This window comes from Mauremys mutica, chromosome 3 (genome assembly GCF_020497125.1).
Source record: "Mauremys mutica isolate MM-2020 ecotype Southern chromosome 3, ASM2049712v1, whole genome shotgun sequence".
Lineage (NCBI taxonomy): Eukaryota > Metazoa > Chordata > Testudines > Geoemydidae > Mauremys > Mauremys mutica.
The window spans coordinates 49,025,043-49,043,082 of record NC_059074.1 but is presented as its reverse complement, the minus strand read 5'-3'; the positions used below and the strand labels follow the sequence as shown (position 1 = coordinate 49,043,082).

The 18,040-nt window shown below is 42.1% G+C and overlaps 1 protein-coding gene across 6 annotated transcripts in view; it reads right to left on the bottom strand.

Annotated features, from left to right (window-relative positions):
- The window catches only part of ZNF451 (zinc finger protein 451), a 76,739-nt gene that overhangs the window by 33,882 nt on the left and 24,817 nt on the right, over positions 1 to 18,040 (bottom strand). For all 6 annotated transcript variants that reach the window (XM_045009609.1, XM_045009610.1, XM_045009611.1 and 3 more), the window contains exons 5-9: positions 11,908 to 12,019; positions 10,945 to 11,095; positions 9,817 to 9,943; positions 5,113 to 5,269; positions 2,236 to 2,383 (exon numbers count right to left, since the gene is read on the bottom strand). In XM_045009609.1, the coding sequence (XP_044865544.1) occupies positions 2,236 to 2,383; positions 5,113 to 5,269; positions 9,817 to 9,943; positions 10,945 to 11,095; positions 11,908 to 12,019 (695 nt within the window). The remainder of the gene's footprint in view (positions 1 to 2,235; positions 2,384 to 5,112; positions 5,270 to 9,816; positions 9,944 to 10,944; positions 11,096 to 11,907; positions 12,020 to 18,040) is intronic.

Below are 18,040 nucleotides of genomic sequence, written 5' to 3'. Positions count from 1 at the left end.
TTTAAGGTAGCATGTAAACAATGGATGCTACCTGCAAAAACTGAGTCATGCATGGACATGTGACTTGCCCAGGTGACTCCTAAACTCCATCCTGGAGCTGGACTTTGCATAGGAGTGAGGAAGGTCTCTCCACTCACAAGAGAAAGTATATTTAAACCCCTGGGAGATCCCTCCATTTGGTCTTGAGCTGGCTAAAGAGAGAGCCTCTCCACCCCCAAGGATACTTGGAAGAAACTGGAACAAAGGGCAGTGACTACAAGGATGTGAGTGATTGCTGGATCCAGGCTAAAAGGAGATTAGTCTGTAAAAGGGAGCATTCTGGAACTGGTGAGGATCTTATCTGTATTCAGTTTGATTAGACATAGATTTGCACATTTTATTTTATTTTGCTTGGTGACTTACTTTGTTCCGTCCGTTACTACTTGGAACCACTTAAATCCTACTTTCTGTATTTAATAAAATCACTTTTTACTTATTAACTCAGAGTATGTATTAATACTCGGGGGAGCAAACAACTGTGCATATCTCTCTATCAGGGTTACAGTGGGTGAAGAATTTATGAGTTTACCCTGCATAAGCTTTATACAGGGTAAAACGGATTTATTTGGGTTTAGACCCCATTGGGAGTTTGAGTGTTAAAGACAGGAACACTTCTGTTAGCTGCTTTCAGGTAAACCTGCAGTTTTGGGGCAAGTTGGGTCTTTGTTGGAGCAGACGGGGAGTGTCTGGCTCAGCAAGACAGGATGCTGGAGTCCTTAGCTGGCAGGGAAAGCAGGGATAGAAGCAGTCTGGGCACATCGGGTGGCAGTTCCCAAGTGGGTTTCTGTGATCCAACCTGTCACATGGTACATACAGAAAGGTGCCCACTGAATATTCTACATCTAGTGGGTACTTTAAAAGCATCTCATTATACATTTTTAATGCCTCAATAGGCTTGAGAATGGCATACCCTCTCTTGCAGCCATGCCAAGGGAGCTTAGGCCCACAGTGGAGGGGGGGGGGGCGGGGGGGGGACGACGACTCAAGCTCCAAGGAGAGTCACTTACACTCAATGGCATTGGGTTAAATATGCTTCTCATTTTGTTGGAGGTGAATGTTCGGTAAACTGAAGAGGGATGGCAGCTTGGTCTAGGACGGAATAAGTCACTTGAGTATGAGACTTTCGCTCTCCTTGCTACTGCAAGTGGCTTGGGGGCAAATCTTTCCTTTCTCCTGAATGCTATGTTGGAAGGGTCTTTTCTCACTCTAGCTTCTTCTGGAAGTGAGAGGAATTTGGAGTGGGGAAATGAGGAATAATTATATCCTCTCATTGCCTGGAAGGAGGAAGTGGTGGGATCATCTCCCTAAACTATATCCACTTTAGATTTATAGGGTGGGAATTCCACACAGTTCTCCTCTCCCCAGAAGCTCCATGACTGGTAGGCCAGTTTGCTCATTGCTATTTTTACTTAAGTGACCCCTACTCTCCTTTTTCTCATTAACCCCCGGAAAAGGAAGCAGTACATCAGCCACGGAATTCAACTGATCCAGCTGTATGAGCAGCATGAGTAGCACTCAATACTGGGCACTGGTGGCGAAGACAAGTCTTACTGTGGGCTAAAAACCCATTTTTGTGAGATAACTTTATGGGTGTCGGGAGGGATAGAAGACAGACTGTAGACTCTGTAGTGAAGGGCTAGGACATTTCTAAGAACTCCTGCAGCAAGACAGCTGTTTAGACCAGGGTGGGCAAACTTTTTGGCCCAAGGGCCACATCTGGGTGGGGAAATTGCATGCAGGACCATGAATGTAGGGCTGTCCTCCCATCTTGTATCTGTATCTTGCGTATGCTCTCTGGCTGGGAACACGTATTACTCAGTAAAGCACTTAGTAAGATTGTAGCACTATATATATGATTTTAATTTAACTTATACATAACACTTAGCTTTTGACCCATTTTAAAAATACAGTATGTGTTCCACATCTAAAACTATTAGAATCACAACCTCAAATACTTACAAAATTTTAATGGCCCTATGGTATTCCCTGCCTCACCCCAGGCATTAGCAATGACTGAAATACAATCCACCATCACCCCAGTCAATTATCCGGGGAAAATGAGGAAAAAGGTGGAACTTGTGAGGCGTTTGATGCCTAACTACGGTACTGGGCTACTAGGTATTTAAAAACCTCAGAGAAACAGTACATATCTATGCAGTTAAGTTCATTGTATATAGACAGTAGACTCTCACAAACCTGAAGTGAGCTGTTAGCTCCATATGCGAACGTAATTTCTGGTGGCAGGATGTGCACTTCACTTGGAATGGGACCTCTTTACATAAAGCTATAAGAAGTTTCTTTGCATATGATGGGAAAGATAAAGGAAGTGGTGTCCCAGTTTCATCTGCAATATGAGATGGTATAAAATGAAGCCACATATTTCAAAGTCAATATGTAGTATTTTATCTCTTAGAACACAGCTATTAACAATACGTTTCTTGCCAATCATTATGACCATGTCACCTCGTTCCATTTAAATTCCACCACTTGCTCCCTCTCCAACCCTTTTCAAATTCAAGCTTCTTGCTGCTCTCATCGAGGGCCTTATCAACTCCCCTCCTGCTCTTATTAATGCATTTTAACCAAAAAAGGCATATAACGTGTAGGGAAAAAAATACATCATAATACATTTAACAAGCTTTTACATGTTTTGATTGTCTCCATCTCTCCCATCTTTCATAGTATTTCCTTCTTAGATTTTAAATGTTATGGGGCAGGAGGATTGGTGGGTATGTGCACAAAGTCTAACAGGTTGCTGGCATACAGAATGAAAATAATAGTTTCTAATATAAAACGAGTAGGAATAGTTTATGAAAATCTTTGTGGCCATCATTATACATCAAAGGGACAACAAAGGTGATCGTTTTTCCCCTTGCAGTTCACCTTTCATATATTTTAGTAGTAACAACCAGTGAGAAGAGCATTTTCTGGCAGCTGAGGCCAGGCCCAGAAGCATTAACTGCCTGGCATGGAGGCCAATATTGCTATTACTAACTACAAAGATATATAAATTCAAAGAAAGAAGCCGAGTATTCAACCATTTATGTATTTAAATATTTAAAGCTGGATTGTATCTGATGAAGGATATTGTCTCTTCTTTACATTATTGGTCTTTTCATGGCAGTTAAAGAACAGTAAAAAAAAAACAGATTTGAAGACGGGTGGCCTGATTTTCAGAGGTGATAAACAGCTGCAGCTCTCATGGGCCTCAAACAGGCTATTAATTTCTAATGGCCCATTAGATTTAGAATACATATGAGGGGTCAGTCAACAGCTTCATTGTTGAGTGGTAAGATTATATAACAGGTGACTGTACCAAATCACAATGGATTCCTTATGACCATATGAACCTTAAAGTGCAGTTCTACCATGAAAAATAGCTATATTAATATGGTTACTGCTTATTCAACTAGTCAACTCTCCATGTGTGTATTCAGATTCTTATTAATTTACTTTTGTCACAAAATAAGTGTTTACTGCTTATTCCTTGTGTTAGAACTCGGACACACTGAATGGATGACCAAATCATTTCTTGTGCATCAACATAACCAGTGATGAGCTGCCAAAATCTTAGGAACCGGTTCCCTACTGGGTCTTCGGCGGCACGGCTCCGGCAGCTGAAGGACCCACCACCGAAGACCCGGTAGGGAACCGCCCAGTGAGTACACCCCCCACCCACGTCCTGCCCCCCCTCAGAAACCTACCCAATCCCCCCTTCCCCATCCCGTCTGCCCCCCCAGAACCTCTGCCCGATCCAACCCCTCCTCCCCCGCCCCAGTCCCGGCCCTGGCCTCTTACCCCTGCCGGGGTCGGGGCCAGGGTCGGAGCCGCGCCGAGCGGCTGGAGTTGGGGCCAGGCAGTGGCTGGAGCAGGACCGGGCGGCGCCTGGAGTCCTCATCGTGCCCTACCCTGCCCCAGCTCACCTGCAGGAATGGCGCCGCCCGGCCGGGACCCGGGCGGCCAAGAACCGGGCGGCCCCGGCCCGGAACCGGGCGGTTCCGGCCCGGAACCGCGCCGCCCGGCCCGGAACTGGGCGGCCAAGAACCGCGCCGCCCGGCCCGGACCCCGGCGGCCCAGACCCGGCCCTGGGCGGCCAGGAACCGGGCAGGAAACGCGCCGCCCGGCCGGACCCAGGGAGGAGCCATGCTGCCCGGCCGAGGTCGCAGCTGGACCCTGGGGGCAGGAGCCCAGCCGCCCGACCCCAGAGTCTCGCTACGACCTCCCGAGCGGCACGCCATCTGGAGCCCTCCTCCCGCTGGCACCCCCGCCCCCAGGCGCCAGCTCACCTGGTGGAAGCGCTGCTTGCTTCTCAGCCCTCCCAGTTTCCCGCACGAACAGCTGATTCGTGGGAAGCTGGGGAGGGGGAGGAGACGCCGAAGGAGCTTCAGCAGAGGAGGTGGAGTGAGGTGAGTTGGGGCTGGGGGAAGGGTACACAGCTGCTAGAGCTTTAGTTAAATTTAAAAGCCCTTTTGGAACTAGTTGTCCCTCCAGGAACAACCGGTTCTAAAGGGGGCTTCTAAATTTAACAACCGGTTCGCGCGATCCGGTGCGAACCGGCTGCAGCTCACCACTGAACATAACTGATGCTAAGTTCTAATCTTTACACCTCTGCAAGCCTACCTAAGACAATGGAGTTTCATAGATATCACTGAGGGTCTGATATGGCCTGCTAAACTTTGTTACTGGTGGTGTGTGACTAGGACAAAAATCCAACTTGACTTTTAGAGCCCAGCCTTATTTTGGAAGGTCTGCTGGTTAGGAAAAAAAAATTATATTTGAAAATGGAGCAACTTTGATACAGGAATCAGGGAGAGACACAGAAATATGGAATTCTAAAATGCCTTTTTATACAATCTCTGTCAGAATAGAACAACATATTAACAAAACATTAATCTCAAATGAAGATAACCTGGTAAATCTACACAGGTGGTGTATCTTTTCCTCAATTTCAGACATCTTAAAAGAAATAAATGTTTTTTCTTTAATTCACAGCTGAGAACACATTCACTCACATGGCATAGATGCATTATCAAAAAGACCTAAAAAAGATGCTACATTCAAATTACAACATACCACTCAATTTAAAAACCTGAAGGAAATGATTCTTTCCAGACATATGCTGCAGGCATTCATCTCTTATGCTGAAAAGGAGGAAGCAGTATGGACATGCAAAGCACTGAATAAGCTGTGGAGGAAGATTTCTTTTATGCCCATCATCTTTTTCATTTATCTGAAAAAATAAAACAAATCTGGTTAGTAAAAGAATCAACCTAATTATAAAAATATTTATTTTGCATTTAATAAACACACATATTTTAATGCATATTAGAGATTCTTTATACTTTTATTAGACTTTCTAAAAAACTTTGGACAGAGTTATAGTCACCATACTACAGTCCAGGTGAGATTACTAATTCAATGGAAACTTCAGAGGGCAATGAGTTAAAAGTTTGCTTTGACTTTTCTTTTCTTTTTTGTGAAGTCATATTATTGTGTAAATATTATATGATTTATATTAAAAAAAAATCTATCGTGAAAGAAAGTTACAGTTGCAAACTCAAGCATTCAAAAGTTAAGTACCACCAGAATTAAGGTTGGTCATTCAACCTTAATCCTGCCCCATTGTGCATTATAACATAGTCTCTAATTACATCATCATATTATTCCCCCCAACACCCGGACCTCTACAACATTCAGTGCACAGGATAGAGGGTGCTCTCTGAAAGCTATACAAAATTTTGTTTCACCCTTTTTATTGCACACTATTCAAACCTAATACTCACTACAGAATTATTGATTTCCTCATAGTCTTTTCCATGGCACTCATTAACCATGAATGTTTCACTAACATTAATGAATTTGCTTTCAAGAAATCCTTGTGAAGTAGGAAGATATTATTCCCATTCCACAGATGGGGTGGGGTACTAAGGCACAGAGATTAAAGACAAAAATTGTCAGAAATTACAACTAATTTTGGGTGCTCACTTTGAGATGCACAGGGCTTGATTTTTCACTACTTAGCATTTTTATAGTGCTTTATATATTTAAGATATAGCTCCCTTTAATTTAGTTGGCATTGTGGGCATTTCTTCTAAACTGGCCCCAGAATCTCATGTTGGTCACTCAGAAAATAAGGACCACACAATTAGTGGCCACCCTATGAAAACTTTGGTGTGGCAGAGATGGGGAAAAAAATCCAATTCTCCCAGGTAGCATGCATCTGCATAAACCACAAGACCACCCTGTCTCGTCCCAGAATCCCTTGCCTCATTCACTGCACATCTTCCAACTTTTGCAACAAACGAAAGAGGAGTTCTACAAAAAACCTCATTCACTACGCAACCCAGAATTACTCCCTGAGCACCATCCATTTTCTGCACTGAATGAAGCAGGGCTTCTGATCACGTAATTAAAGGGAGTTATCAAAATGTACAAGGGGACCAAATTAAGGTTGCACAGGCAACCCCTTTCCCTCACCACTCTAGATTCGCATCAAGCTGCTCCCACTGCATGCTGCCTAGGCAACAGGGGGCACTGCGTGGACAAGAAAGAGGGTCTCCTCTGTTTCAGTTCCTGTATCTGGCATCACAGTGATTCTAGGTGGCTGGGAGGAGCAAGCAAAGTCCTGTTCAGTCCCTGCAAACCTGAGCAAAGCATGCCTGTGCAACGGGCATCTAGAATGATAGAAAAAAAATTGAAGGATCATAATTTGGCCAAGTTTTGGTAGATTCTTAAGTAATGCTGTGGATGTTGTTTGTGATTTGATACAATGTGCTATCACACTTAGAGAGGGAAGAACACCGGCAGATTCAGAATAAGTGGCAATACATCAAGATAACTATCTTGAAAGTCTCTGAGCAGAAATCGTGGCTCCCTTGGATCTATTTGCGAAGGAGATGAACAGTCTGGGTGACATTCAAAATTACTTAGTCTTATCCACGTAGAAAGCCAGCACCCTTCTAACATCCAGATTACGAAAACAGGACCCCTGCAGAGTTGTGTGGCTTCAGGAAAAACACTGGTAGATGAATAGATTGGTTAGGGTGGAACTCCGAGAGAGCCTTAGGTAATAATTTAGGATGTGGGCATAAATAAGCATTATTCTTGAAGCATTCTGTACAAGGGAGGAGGGGGTGGAAAACTGGAATCAAGACACTAATCTCCCTAACTCTACAGCGGACATGATGGCTATTGAAAGGCTGTCTTCATAGACAAATGGAGTAGAGCATGTTGCCATACGTTTGAATGGATGTTTAATAAAACGGTAGTTGAGTGCCAGGTTGAGGTCCCAGATCAGGGTGAGGTCTCTAGTATGGTGGTAGAGATTCCTGACATCCTTAACAAACCTAGATGATACAGGATGAACAAATACAGATGAAAAGCTGATACTGCAGCCAAATGGGCCTTAATTGAGCTAATAACCCTGATTTCTTCAGATTCATCAGATAATCCAGGATGACTGAAAGAGGCATAGATCCAGGCAGGAATTGACAATGACAGCATCAATGGGAGAATCTCCTGTTTCTGAAGGGAACTAGTACAGGCTTTTTTTTTTTAAGTATTCAATAACTCCTGTTGCATTTCCTCAGAGGAAGAGGATTTTAACCCTGCAAACTATCAAGGAGCCACACCCAATGCTGGAGAACTACTAGATTGGGGTGAAGCACGTGACCCACATCCTTTGAGAGGTGATAAGCAGTGGTCTTGAGAAGTGGATGTACACAAAGGTGAAGCAGGTAAGGGTATCACACTGGTCTCAGCTAGGTTGGATCTATAAGCAGAGTCGGAGGGAATGCAAAGAACACACTCTGCTTCCAGGATAGAAGGAATCCCCCACAAAAACAGCAGCTCAGACCTTCTCTTGAGCCAAAAAGAGGACACTTCTTGTTCCTGGAGGTGGCATAGAGCCCCAACTCCGGTAGACCCCCTGCTCTTTGAAGGACTTGAGCCTACGCCCAATTTGTAGTCCTGTGAGAAGTACCTGCTGAGAACACTGGCTGTGGTATTCTGAATGCCTGGGAGGTAGACTACTGAAATTTGGATCTGATGAGCTATGCACCAGTTCCATAGCTTCGATCCTCAGAGAGGGCAATCTCCTCCCTGTTTTTCATACACAACACACAGGATATGTTGTCCATCGTGACCCTGATTGATTTGCCACGATGAGGTAGGAAATGGAGGCAGTTGTTCCTGATAGCCCTGAGCTCAAACAGATTGATGTGGAGATGTCCTGAGTTGTCCATCTACCCTAAGTCATGAGAGCACTGAGATGAGCGCCCCACCCCAACAGTGATGCGTCTGTTGTTCAAGTTAGTGATGGAGTTGGGCAGAAGAAGGGAACACCCGCACAGATGTTGAGTTGATATTTCCACCAATCCAGGGAGTTCCTCACCTGTAGAAGAACTGTCACCTGACTGTCCAAAATATTTCTGACAGAAGAACAGATCATTCTGAGCCAAAAAGCAGCAGAGGTGTTCCCTCGCATGTGGGTCATGTGTCCCAGGAGCTGAAGACATTTCCTTACAGTGGTCCGAGGACTCCCCTGAATCGTCTGTAGCAAATCTGACAAGGTTACAAACCTGTCTAAGAGAAGATAGTCGCTGTCTGTCAAAGTGTCCAAAGAAGCCCCTTAATCTTCTTTATGGAATCAACATGGATTTTGTTACATTTAGCTGAAGACCCAACTCTTGGAACAGAGCAAGGGCCGTCCAGGCGAAAGATAGAACTGCTTCGTAACAATGGCCAGTGTCTCTAGCTGGCAGGGGCAAAAAATCAGCCAAAGCCAGGACTTTTGGTCCTTGGAGAACTTTCTTCAGCTTTCTCCAGTTTTGACTGGATTTCCTTTACCCTGTGTTGACTGGCTCTTGGCTCCAACCCTCCCCTCCCTCAGAGTCACATCACCTCAGCTTCACTCTGCACATGTCCCCTTCTCCTCTCCTCCCCTGCCCTTCCTTTTCCATTTTTCTGATCCCCTCCTAAAAAATAAAATATTGTGGAACTAACATGGCCTTTGGCATCTTCACACTGTTCTATCTGCTGGTGAGTCACACACCCCTTTCCCTGTGCTGGACTGTGTTTTTTCTGTTGTACAGTACCTAGCACAAACGACTCCTGATCCATGACTAGGGCTCTTGAGTGCGAAGATAATATGAATAAATCAATAAATCAATAAAAGGAGTGTGGGAGAAAGACTGGGACAAATGACTTGCTTAGTTTTTCCTCATGTACCAAGCCAATTGACTTACATTCAGTAATAAATTAATACTCATGAATTCTTTGGAATTCCCTTCCTTCCGCAGACCAAACTGAGTTCAAGGCCCAATCTAGTGGGATACAAAGATCAATTAGTGGTGGTCCATGGAGGTATCAGTGGAGTAAGGATAGATAATGTCAGAATCACCATAGTTGCTTCTCTTTTCTGTGGTTTTCCCTCCTTTTTAGCAGGCTGCTTCTTCCCCTTCCCCCACTAGTCTGTACTGCCAGCATCAGGAGAGATGGGGCAGGAAAGAAGGTTTCAAGCCAGGTGAACCAACTTTCACACCACACTTGAAATGCAAATCACAACTTAATTGTTAAGTTTTATGGCAATATATACAGAAATGTTTTCAGGATAATTTTAACTCTAAGAGACACCATCAAAATAAAAATTCAGTAGGTTAGGAAGGTTCAGTGAACCAGAGGCAAAGGTAGGTTAAAATGCAAGATTATCTGTAGTTATAGTTTTTGTAAATCCTACATAATATTCAGTCAGGTGAATACCTATAAATGAGTTCTTGCCTTAGATAAAAGGTGATCAGTATACTGCTGTGAGGTGACAAATCGTTTGCAGCATACCACACAGGCAACAGCATTAGTTGGAGGTCCACGTAATGTAATTGCTGGGTCACATGGAGAATGATCAAACCTATAAAGAAAAAATTACCATCATCATTAGCCCACTCTGTAAGTAACATAACAGGGGGTTTTGAGAGAAAAGATTTATTGTATAATGTAACATTTGAAGAATCAGGCAAAACCACAATCCAACACTACTGACTTTCCATTAAAGCAGTGAACATGACAAGACTTTTTAATATATAGCTTCATTTAATATTGGCCACGTCAATTCAAATATGTGTCAAAGATGTGGTCACAGTGGAAGTATCTTCACTTTAATGGCCAATTGGAGAGGGAAAAAACAGAAGTGCTTACCCAGGGGAAGAAACCCCCATTTTGAATTTGAATACAACTGCAGAAAGAAATACAGTAACTCCTCACTTTAAGTCGTCCCAGTTAACGTTGTTTCATTGTTACATTGCTGCCGCTGTTGTGCAATGTGCTTCCCCTAGCCTACAGTACCCTTCAGCCTCCTTGCCTGCCTCATCTCCAGTGCCAGTGGGCTGTGCCTGTGTAGGGAAAGGCAGGGCACCTCCCAACTATAGTACTGTACTGTATGTACAGTATATTTGTAAACACACAGCACGTGCACACTACTCCTCCCCGCCCCCAGCATAGTATTAAATTGCTTGGTTAAAAATTGTTTAAAACTTATACCTGTATTAAATTGTTTGTTTAAAATGTATATAATGCCTTTTGTCTGGCAAAAAAAATTCCCTGGAACCTAACCCCCCCCCCCATTTACATTAAATCTTATGGAGAAATTGGATTCGCTTCACATCGTTTCACTTAAAGTAGCATTTTTCAGGAACATAACTACAACGTTAATTGAGGAGTTACTGTATTGGAAAGTCCCTTGCATCAAGTCTGTATAACATCTGTAATAATACACTGACATCCTCTCTCCCCAAGGAACATTGGGATTACAGGGCAAGACGATAGAAATTTGATGCAACATAAAGCACAGTGCCCTACAATTAAGACAGCTCAGTGGTGTTCTTTATTCTGATCTATGATAAATGTCCTTACCTTTTAAGGTGACCTAACAGAAGATGACCATTATCAAATTTTCTGTTGCAGTGCATTACAGGACATAAAATGGGATTGCTGTTGATTGGTGTTTGGCCGGTTCTGTGGGGCACAGCTTTTCTTCCCATGTTAATGGTGCCTGGTTTGAGACCTACATTGTAGAGCAAAATACCTAAGTACATACAATTTTGATTATATTTCAGAAGACATTTTTTTTTTAATCAAATATCCAAGGCCCAGATTATACTGGCAATACAATACAAAGTAGCCAAGCTGCACAAGAGGAAGTTTGATCTCTTTAAGGTTTTTTTAATCCCACTACTTAGAAGATTAGTTTTATATTTTTCAATTGTTATGAGAAAAATGTGATTTGTACACTGTATAAAGCTAACCTCTATTCAATTTAGACCATATGATTTAGTGGTGTTGCTCTTTGAAATCTCCTTTGAACTTCCTTGTGTCTGAAGTGTACTTACCAACACTTACATTTATATAGACACAAATATTTCTCTATTGGGTCTCCTACTAGTGACAGTCACACAATATAAAGTTTCCCATGCAACAATTCTGCCTTTGCAAGTAGCTATGTTACCGCAGTATTCTTACCACTGGGAATATATTAAAGTTAATTGGCTGCAAAAGCATTTGAGAGAATTCTTATAGCAACCACTGAGAGAGAAATTTTAAATGCCACACTGCACAAAATTGGTATTGGAGGATCTCTGGGGAGTCATGTATCTGTTCATTGCTGACATTGTTAATGCAATTACTGGGTGATTTACTGTGTAATGTAACATTTAAAAATAACCAATATTGGCTGAAATAAAAGTGGTGTAAAACACATGTTGCTGATAGTTATTTGACTTCATATTACTGGAGTAATGTTCACTGCTCTTATGAGTATTCATTGTTCAACAGTTGTGAGTGCCATATTTTAAATTCCCACCCTTTCTAATTAAATACCTGGCATTTTTAGCCACTGGTCTACACACAATCTTGCTGCTTCTGTGTCACTATGTCCCCGGATAAATTCCAGCTCCTGCAATCCATGAGCATGCTGGGAGTCCACTTTTTCCTAAAGGGTGAACAGATTAGATAAAAAGACAATGAATTTATTCTGATTAAACACATTGAATTAGCCCAAGTTAACACTCAGTACTCAAATGTGGATGAAAGTTTCTGATTTACAAGGAGGAGCCTAGAATAGATATATTCTATTGTATAATTGTCAGTGGAATGTAGGTGCTCATACCAAGGTAAGTGAATGACATGGTTAATTTCCATATCCCCAGTGAGATACGCTCTTGAAATCTGACACACTCATTCATTATTGGCTACTGAATACAGGAAAAACCACCTCAGTCTGACTGCCAACCATTCCATCATCTATCAACACCACCACCATCTGTGGTACACTCACCATACGGAATTTTCTCACCTAAAATCCATTATAGAGAACTTGTGACTTCAAATGACCTTCATTTCTTCTGTGAGACAGACAGGTTAGTTATGAAACTCTCAATTTGGAGAAATTAAGATCAGAAGTCAAAAACTCCATTTCACGATTCTTAGCTCAGAAAATTATCTAAGGTAAGCGAATACACTGCAGGTGTCAGTACTGACAGAATATAATCCTGCTACGGAATTGGCTATTTAGGTTTTTATATAACACCTATCATGGTGTCAGAGTGCTCTACAGAGGAGAAGAAAAGTAAAATGTATAAATAACCTAGTGATGGTATACTGCTCTTCCTCGGTGATATAATTACATCTACAATTATTTGAAAGGTGTAAACACCAAGGAGAGAGCAGAATTATTTGGGGCTGCATGGGGGGGGGGTATAACTAACAGTAACAGGATATAAGAAAGACGGAAAAAGGGAAAACTTACGCTGTTGGTAAATATTAGGAGAATCTTCCTGACATCAAACGCCTGAGATTGTTTACACCAAAAAGTTGCACTGGAAACATTTCCCCATCAACTCCTTTTGAATCTACCTATCTCTATTTCTGTGGGAGTTATGTTGGTGTAAAAGCAGTATGGCTGCACTGCCATTCTGATATAACTACACTGGATAAATTTAGTCTTCCTCATTGCTATGTGATACTGCATTGGTTCAGATCTGAAGTGATCTGTCTGGTCACCTGTCTGTATTCCATTGCTTCAGGGTAATCTGGACTAGATGTCCCCCTTCTATTTAAATGACACATCCGGGAGTCCAAAAGTCTCTATTTTGGACTTGCTTTTTGGTGCAAGAGCACAGATCCTGAAGCTGCTGCCACTGCTAAGGTTTGTGTTTCTGTGCAGTCCCATAGAGAGGTTCAGGACTCTCTTGTCCTCTTGGGAGAGCAGCACATCCAGACTCCTCTCTCCAAAAGCGCTAAGATTTAATTGCAGCCATCACAACAAATGAAGGACTTGGTTACTCCCGGGACAATTTCCTGTGCTAAAGCAAAGCCAAGGAGCTGTGACAAAAACCTGTATAACAGAAAGAAACACTACCTTTGGCAGCTCACATTACATGGGTCTATTCTGAAGAGCAGGATACGATTTTCCCTAGAAGGGCATCACTAATCCCTGGTTATACTGGACAGTCTCACTGGGGGCTGCAAGCAAGCCAAAATGGTAGGGGTCTGAACATCCCTGGACCAGAGAGGATGTCAAGTCCCCTAAATAACTAGGGCCTCCTTGAGACATCAGACAGCTCAGCAGCAACAGACAATGCTGATGAGGGGAACTCATCTTGTAAATGTCATTTTAATCAATATGCCCCATTGGTCTGGGTTTTGAGGAGTCCTGGGCATCTTCTTCTAGATGCTGACTGCGCAGTGCCATACCTTCGTAATCAGGTGAATTTAGCTACAGGAAAGGGCAGAAATATCCATTTTTGCGCACCTCCCTTAGAGTTCCACTCAGTCGCTATTTTCCCTGCCTCCATCCTTCCCCCTCCCCAATAGACTGGTCTCTAAGACAAAACAAAACAAAACCAACCACCCTCATCACCATTATCCATTACACCCCGACATTGGTTAGGATCCCCACCCCTCACAAACATCATGTGGCCGGGCACAAAATGGCATGAAAGCAGCTGGAAACATATGGTAAAACACACATCACATCAAAATCCTGTTTATCATGATCTCTCACTGGCCAAGGCATTTCATCACAATTTGGACATTGCCCTGAGCAGACATGAGATTTACAGGATTTAATACATTTATCATAGATAAAAAGACGTGAGTTTATACAGGTTATAAAATGCAACTGAGGGTATGTACTTGCAATGCACAAATCGGTTATTGAAAAAAGATACCAAGCATTGGAATGGTGCATGTAACAGGCTACATGTTAAGGTAGCTCTTGTATCCCACACTCCACACCAGAACCAGGAGTTGGACCAGTGGCTGTTTCTTCTTTTTAAAGAAATATATTATGTGGTCGATTCTTTACAAGTCCAAGGGTGCTTATAAGGAAAGTATATGCCTGTACCCTGAGCACCTTGGATATCCTGCAGTATCTTTTGAAGGGTGGAGGTTCTTCTGGTTGGTTTTGTTCAAGTATTATCAACAAAAAGATTCTTTTTCATGGGAAGTCTGAAATGTTGGCTTCCAAACTTGTAGATCATTTTTCAAACACATTTCAGTAGCTTCGAAAAAAAACTCACATTAGTCTCGCCATAAAAGATTCAAGTATTCCCCATCATACAATTCAGCAAATTCCATGCTCGCTGACTTATATTGTAAAATAGCAAGGACTAGCAAGAACCAAGCAATTTTTTGGACACAGTGGGAAGGAATTGTGAGGAATTTGACTCCAAATCCCACAGTTACCATGGGCTTTAATATATATTCCTCAATCTTCTGAGAAAGTTACTTTGAATGCAGAGAACTTCACACCAGAAGTAAACACTACTGCTGAGATATCTACCCACAATGCAACACACACGCATCACTACAGAGCAGCACAGCATGGAAACAGTGCTTCACAGGCAAAGTAGCTTAAATTGGTGCGCAAGCAGCAGTGTGGATTCAGACATCTTAATTACATAATGCAACTTTCTCATGCAGACAAGGCCTATGACGCTGTAGCATATTCTCCTCTGTGAAGTAATGGAAACCATATCCCTATGAAGTCATGAAAACTAGACTGGACAACATACACCTCTACCTCGATATAACGCTGTCCTCGGGAGCCAAAAAAATCTTACCGTGTTATAAGTAGCGAAACCGCACTTTATTGAACTTGCTTTGATCCACTGGAGTGCGCAGCTTTACCGCGTTATATCCAAATTCATGTTATACCGGGGTAGTGGTGTACTAGAAAATATATTGGAGTGAATAATCCTGCACTGGTAGGATAATTTGTCAACCATAATGAGAAATTTCTTACCTGATAATTCTATTAGCAGCTTCTCTCCTCATTCATAGGTAATGCCCCCACCTGTGGAATTAGGAGGCAGTCCAACACTGTAGCTGGAGGCTCCAGAACTAGAGACCCACTTTTCAGCTCAGCTCACCAAAAGAGAGTTCTTCAAAGCTGTATTAACTCTCAAGCAACCAATTCTTAGTGTTAAGACAACAATGTGATACACTATATTAATTAACCTTTAGGCAATTGTGTGTTCATGTCACCTTTAGAAAAAAATTCAATTTGTTCAACTATATCAGGGGTTGGCAACTTTTCAGAAGTGGTGTGCCGAGTTTTCATTTATTCACTCTAATTTAAGGTTTCACGTGCCAGTAATACTTTTTAATGTTTTTAGAAGATCTCCTTCTATAAGTCTATAATATACAATTAAACTATTGTTGTATGGAAAGTAAATAAGGTTTTTAAAAATGTTTAAGAAGCTTAATTTAAAATTAAATAAAAATGCAGAGCCCCCCGGATCTGTGGCCAGGACCCAGGCAGTGTGAGTGCCACTGAAAATCAGCTTTTGTGCTGCCTTCGGCACGCGTGCCATAGGTTGCCTATCCCTGAACTATATTCTGGTCATTTTCCAGACTACAAGGGTAGGTTGAATGAGGTCAGAGTATGCTAGCAGAAAATGATCAGGTAAGAAATGTCTCAACTAACAGGGGTTAGGCTGACATAGCTATGTGGATTTTTCACACCCCTGAAAGATGTAACTATGCAGATAAGTTTTCAGTGTAGACCAGCCCTCACTATGCTCCCCACACTGTGACGCCGGCATCCATAGACAATATGCAGGAGTTTAAAGTGAACATGGGTTGGCTTTCAGCATGTTTGTACTTATCTGCCCACAAAGGGACATTCAGGTGTGATCTGAGAAAAGCCACGAGAATGACTAAAGGATTAGTTAATATGCTCAAGAGTGATAGACTCAAGGAGCTCAATCTATTTAGCTTAATAAAGAAAATATAAACGCTGATGAAGTCTCTCCTTAATAAGTATCTACATGGTGTACAAATTTGATAACTGGCTCTTCAGGTATCACAAGAGCCAATGGCTAGAAGTTGAAGCTACACAAATTCAGTCTGAAAATAAGACACACATTTTTAATAGTGAGGGTAATCAATCACTGGAACAATATACCAAGAGTCATAGTGCATATGCTATCACTGGCAATTTTTAAATCAAGATCAGATATTTTCCTCAAAGAAATGTTGTAGTTCAAACAGGAATTATTTCAGGGAAGTTCTATGACCTGTGTAATACAAGAGGTAAGAACCGAACAGATTATCCCAATTGTCTCTTCTGGCCTTAGAATCTATGAAACCATGAGAATGACTTCTAATTCTGCACTGGATCATGTGTGTGGTTCTCTGTCCTCATAAGGAATTTCAGGAGGCAGATTTTGAGAAACACCATTTAAGAGATGATACTGCTGCATGGCACCAGCAATCTTAGAACTGGAGATAATTAGATATGGATGATCACTACCAGGAAGTGACTAATGTGATGAAGGTTTGGATCTCTGTATACCTTTACTATGGCGGTAAAATTATGGAAAGTATCATGCCTATATCAACCCCTAGGTGAGTAATTCTTTGCACTGGGTTCAAAAAGTTCTTCCTGATTTTGAACAGCTGGTAGATATGAACCTCTTCCAGCATCTGGCCAGTTATGAATGAATCTGTTTCTTTGGAGAGGGCACTTTTTGGGATGTGGTCCCTGAATGGATATAGACATGTAACTTGTGACTGGAGACTTGCTGTTTCTACTAACAGCAGAATGCATTTAAAGGATCGATTCAAAGGAAAAAAGTCTTGTACACAAAAAGGATGATTTTGTTTTTGTCAGCCTAAGGATTTTGTTGGTTTGGGAAAATAATTCCTCAGAAGCTTCTGCTTCAGACTCTTCTCTTTGCTAGGGAAATAGTTTCTTTGATAGTCTTGATGCTGGCAGCAACCAATGGATTGCTATGCTCGCTTTGAAAGTGACCATCATGGCACCTCAGCAATCTCAGCTGCTAATTCTCTAATGTTTCCCAGAACAGTTCTTGGCCTGCAAATTTAGATGCGTAAGGTATCTACTTATGATGATTGATTGGTATTCCTGGGTGTGATTCCTTGTAGACAGAGTTCTGAGCCCACTGATCTTGTCTCATATTAGTCTGATCAGGACAGAACTCGAGACATCTCACTTCAAGCAAGGATCAGACCCCCACACGATGCGCTATTTATTTGTCATGCAATAGGCTCTCTTTAATGAAGTACAGGAAAAACTTTTGGACTGAATGGCTATAGCCGAGGCTTTGAAATTGCTGTGCAGTGTGTCCACATTTTGATGGTTCTGGGGATCTTTTGGAAGCAAGTCCTCGTCTGAAGATGTGGCTTTATTTCAATGATGGAGCTACTGCTTCACCAATCTTAAGTTCCCAAAATTTATGAAATTTCATTTTTTAAACGCAACATTTTAGTTTAACATTAGTTTTACCAGGGCTGAAAAGATCAGGTAGTATGGTCACAAAAGCAAGGCACTTCTGAATTCAGTAAGAATTTGGATGTGCACAGAACACAGACAGGACTGGTTTCCGCATGGTTACAGAACTGCAGTAAAGTGGAACAATTTTCAGCTTCTGTGATTGGAAGATATCTGGATCCATATTATAAGACTGTCCTACATAAATGAGGA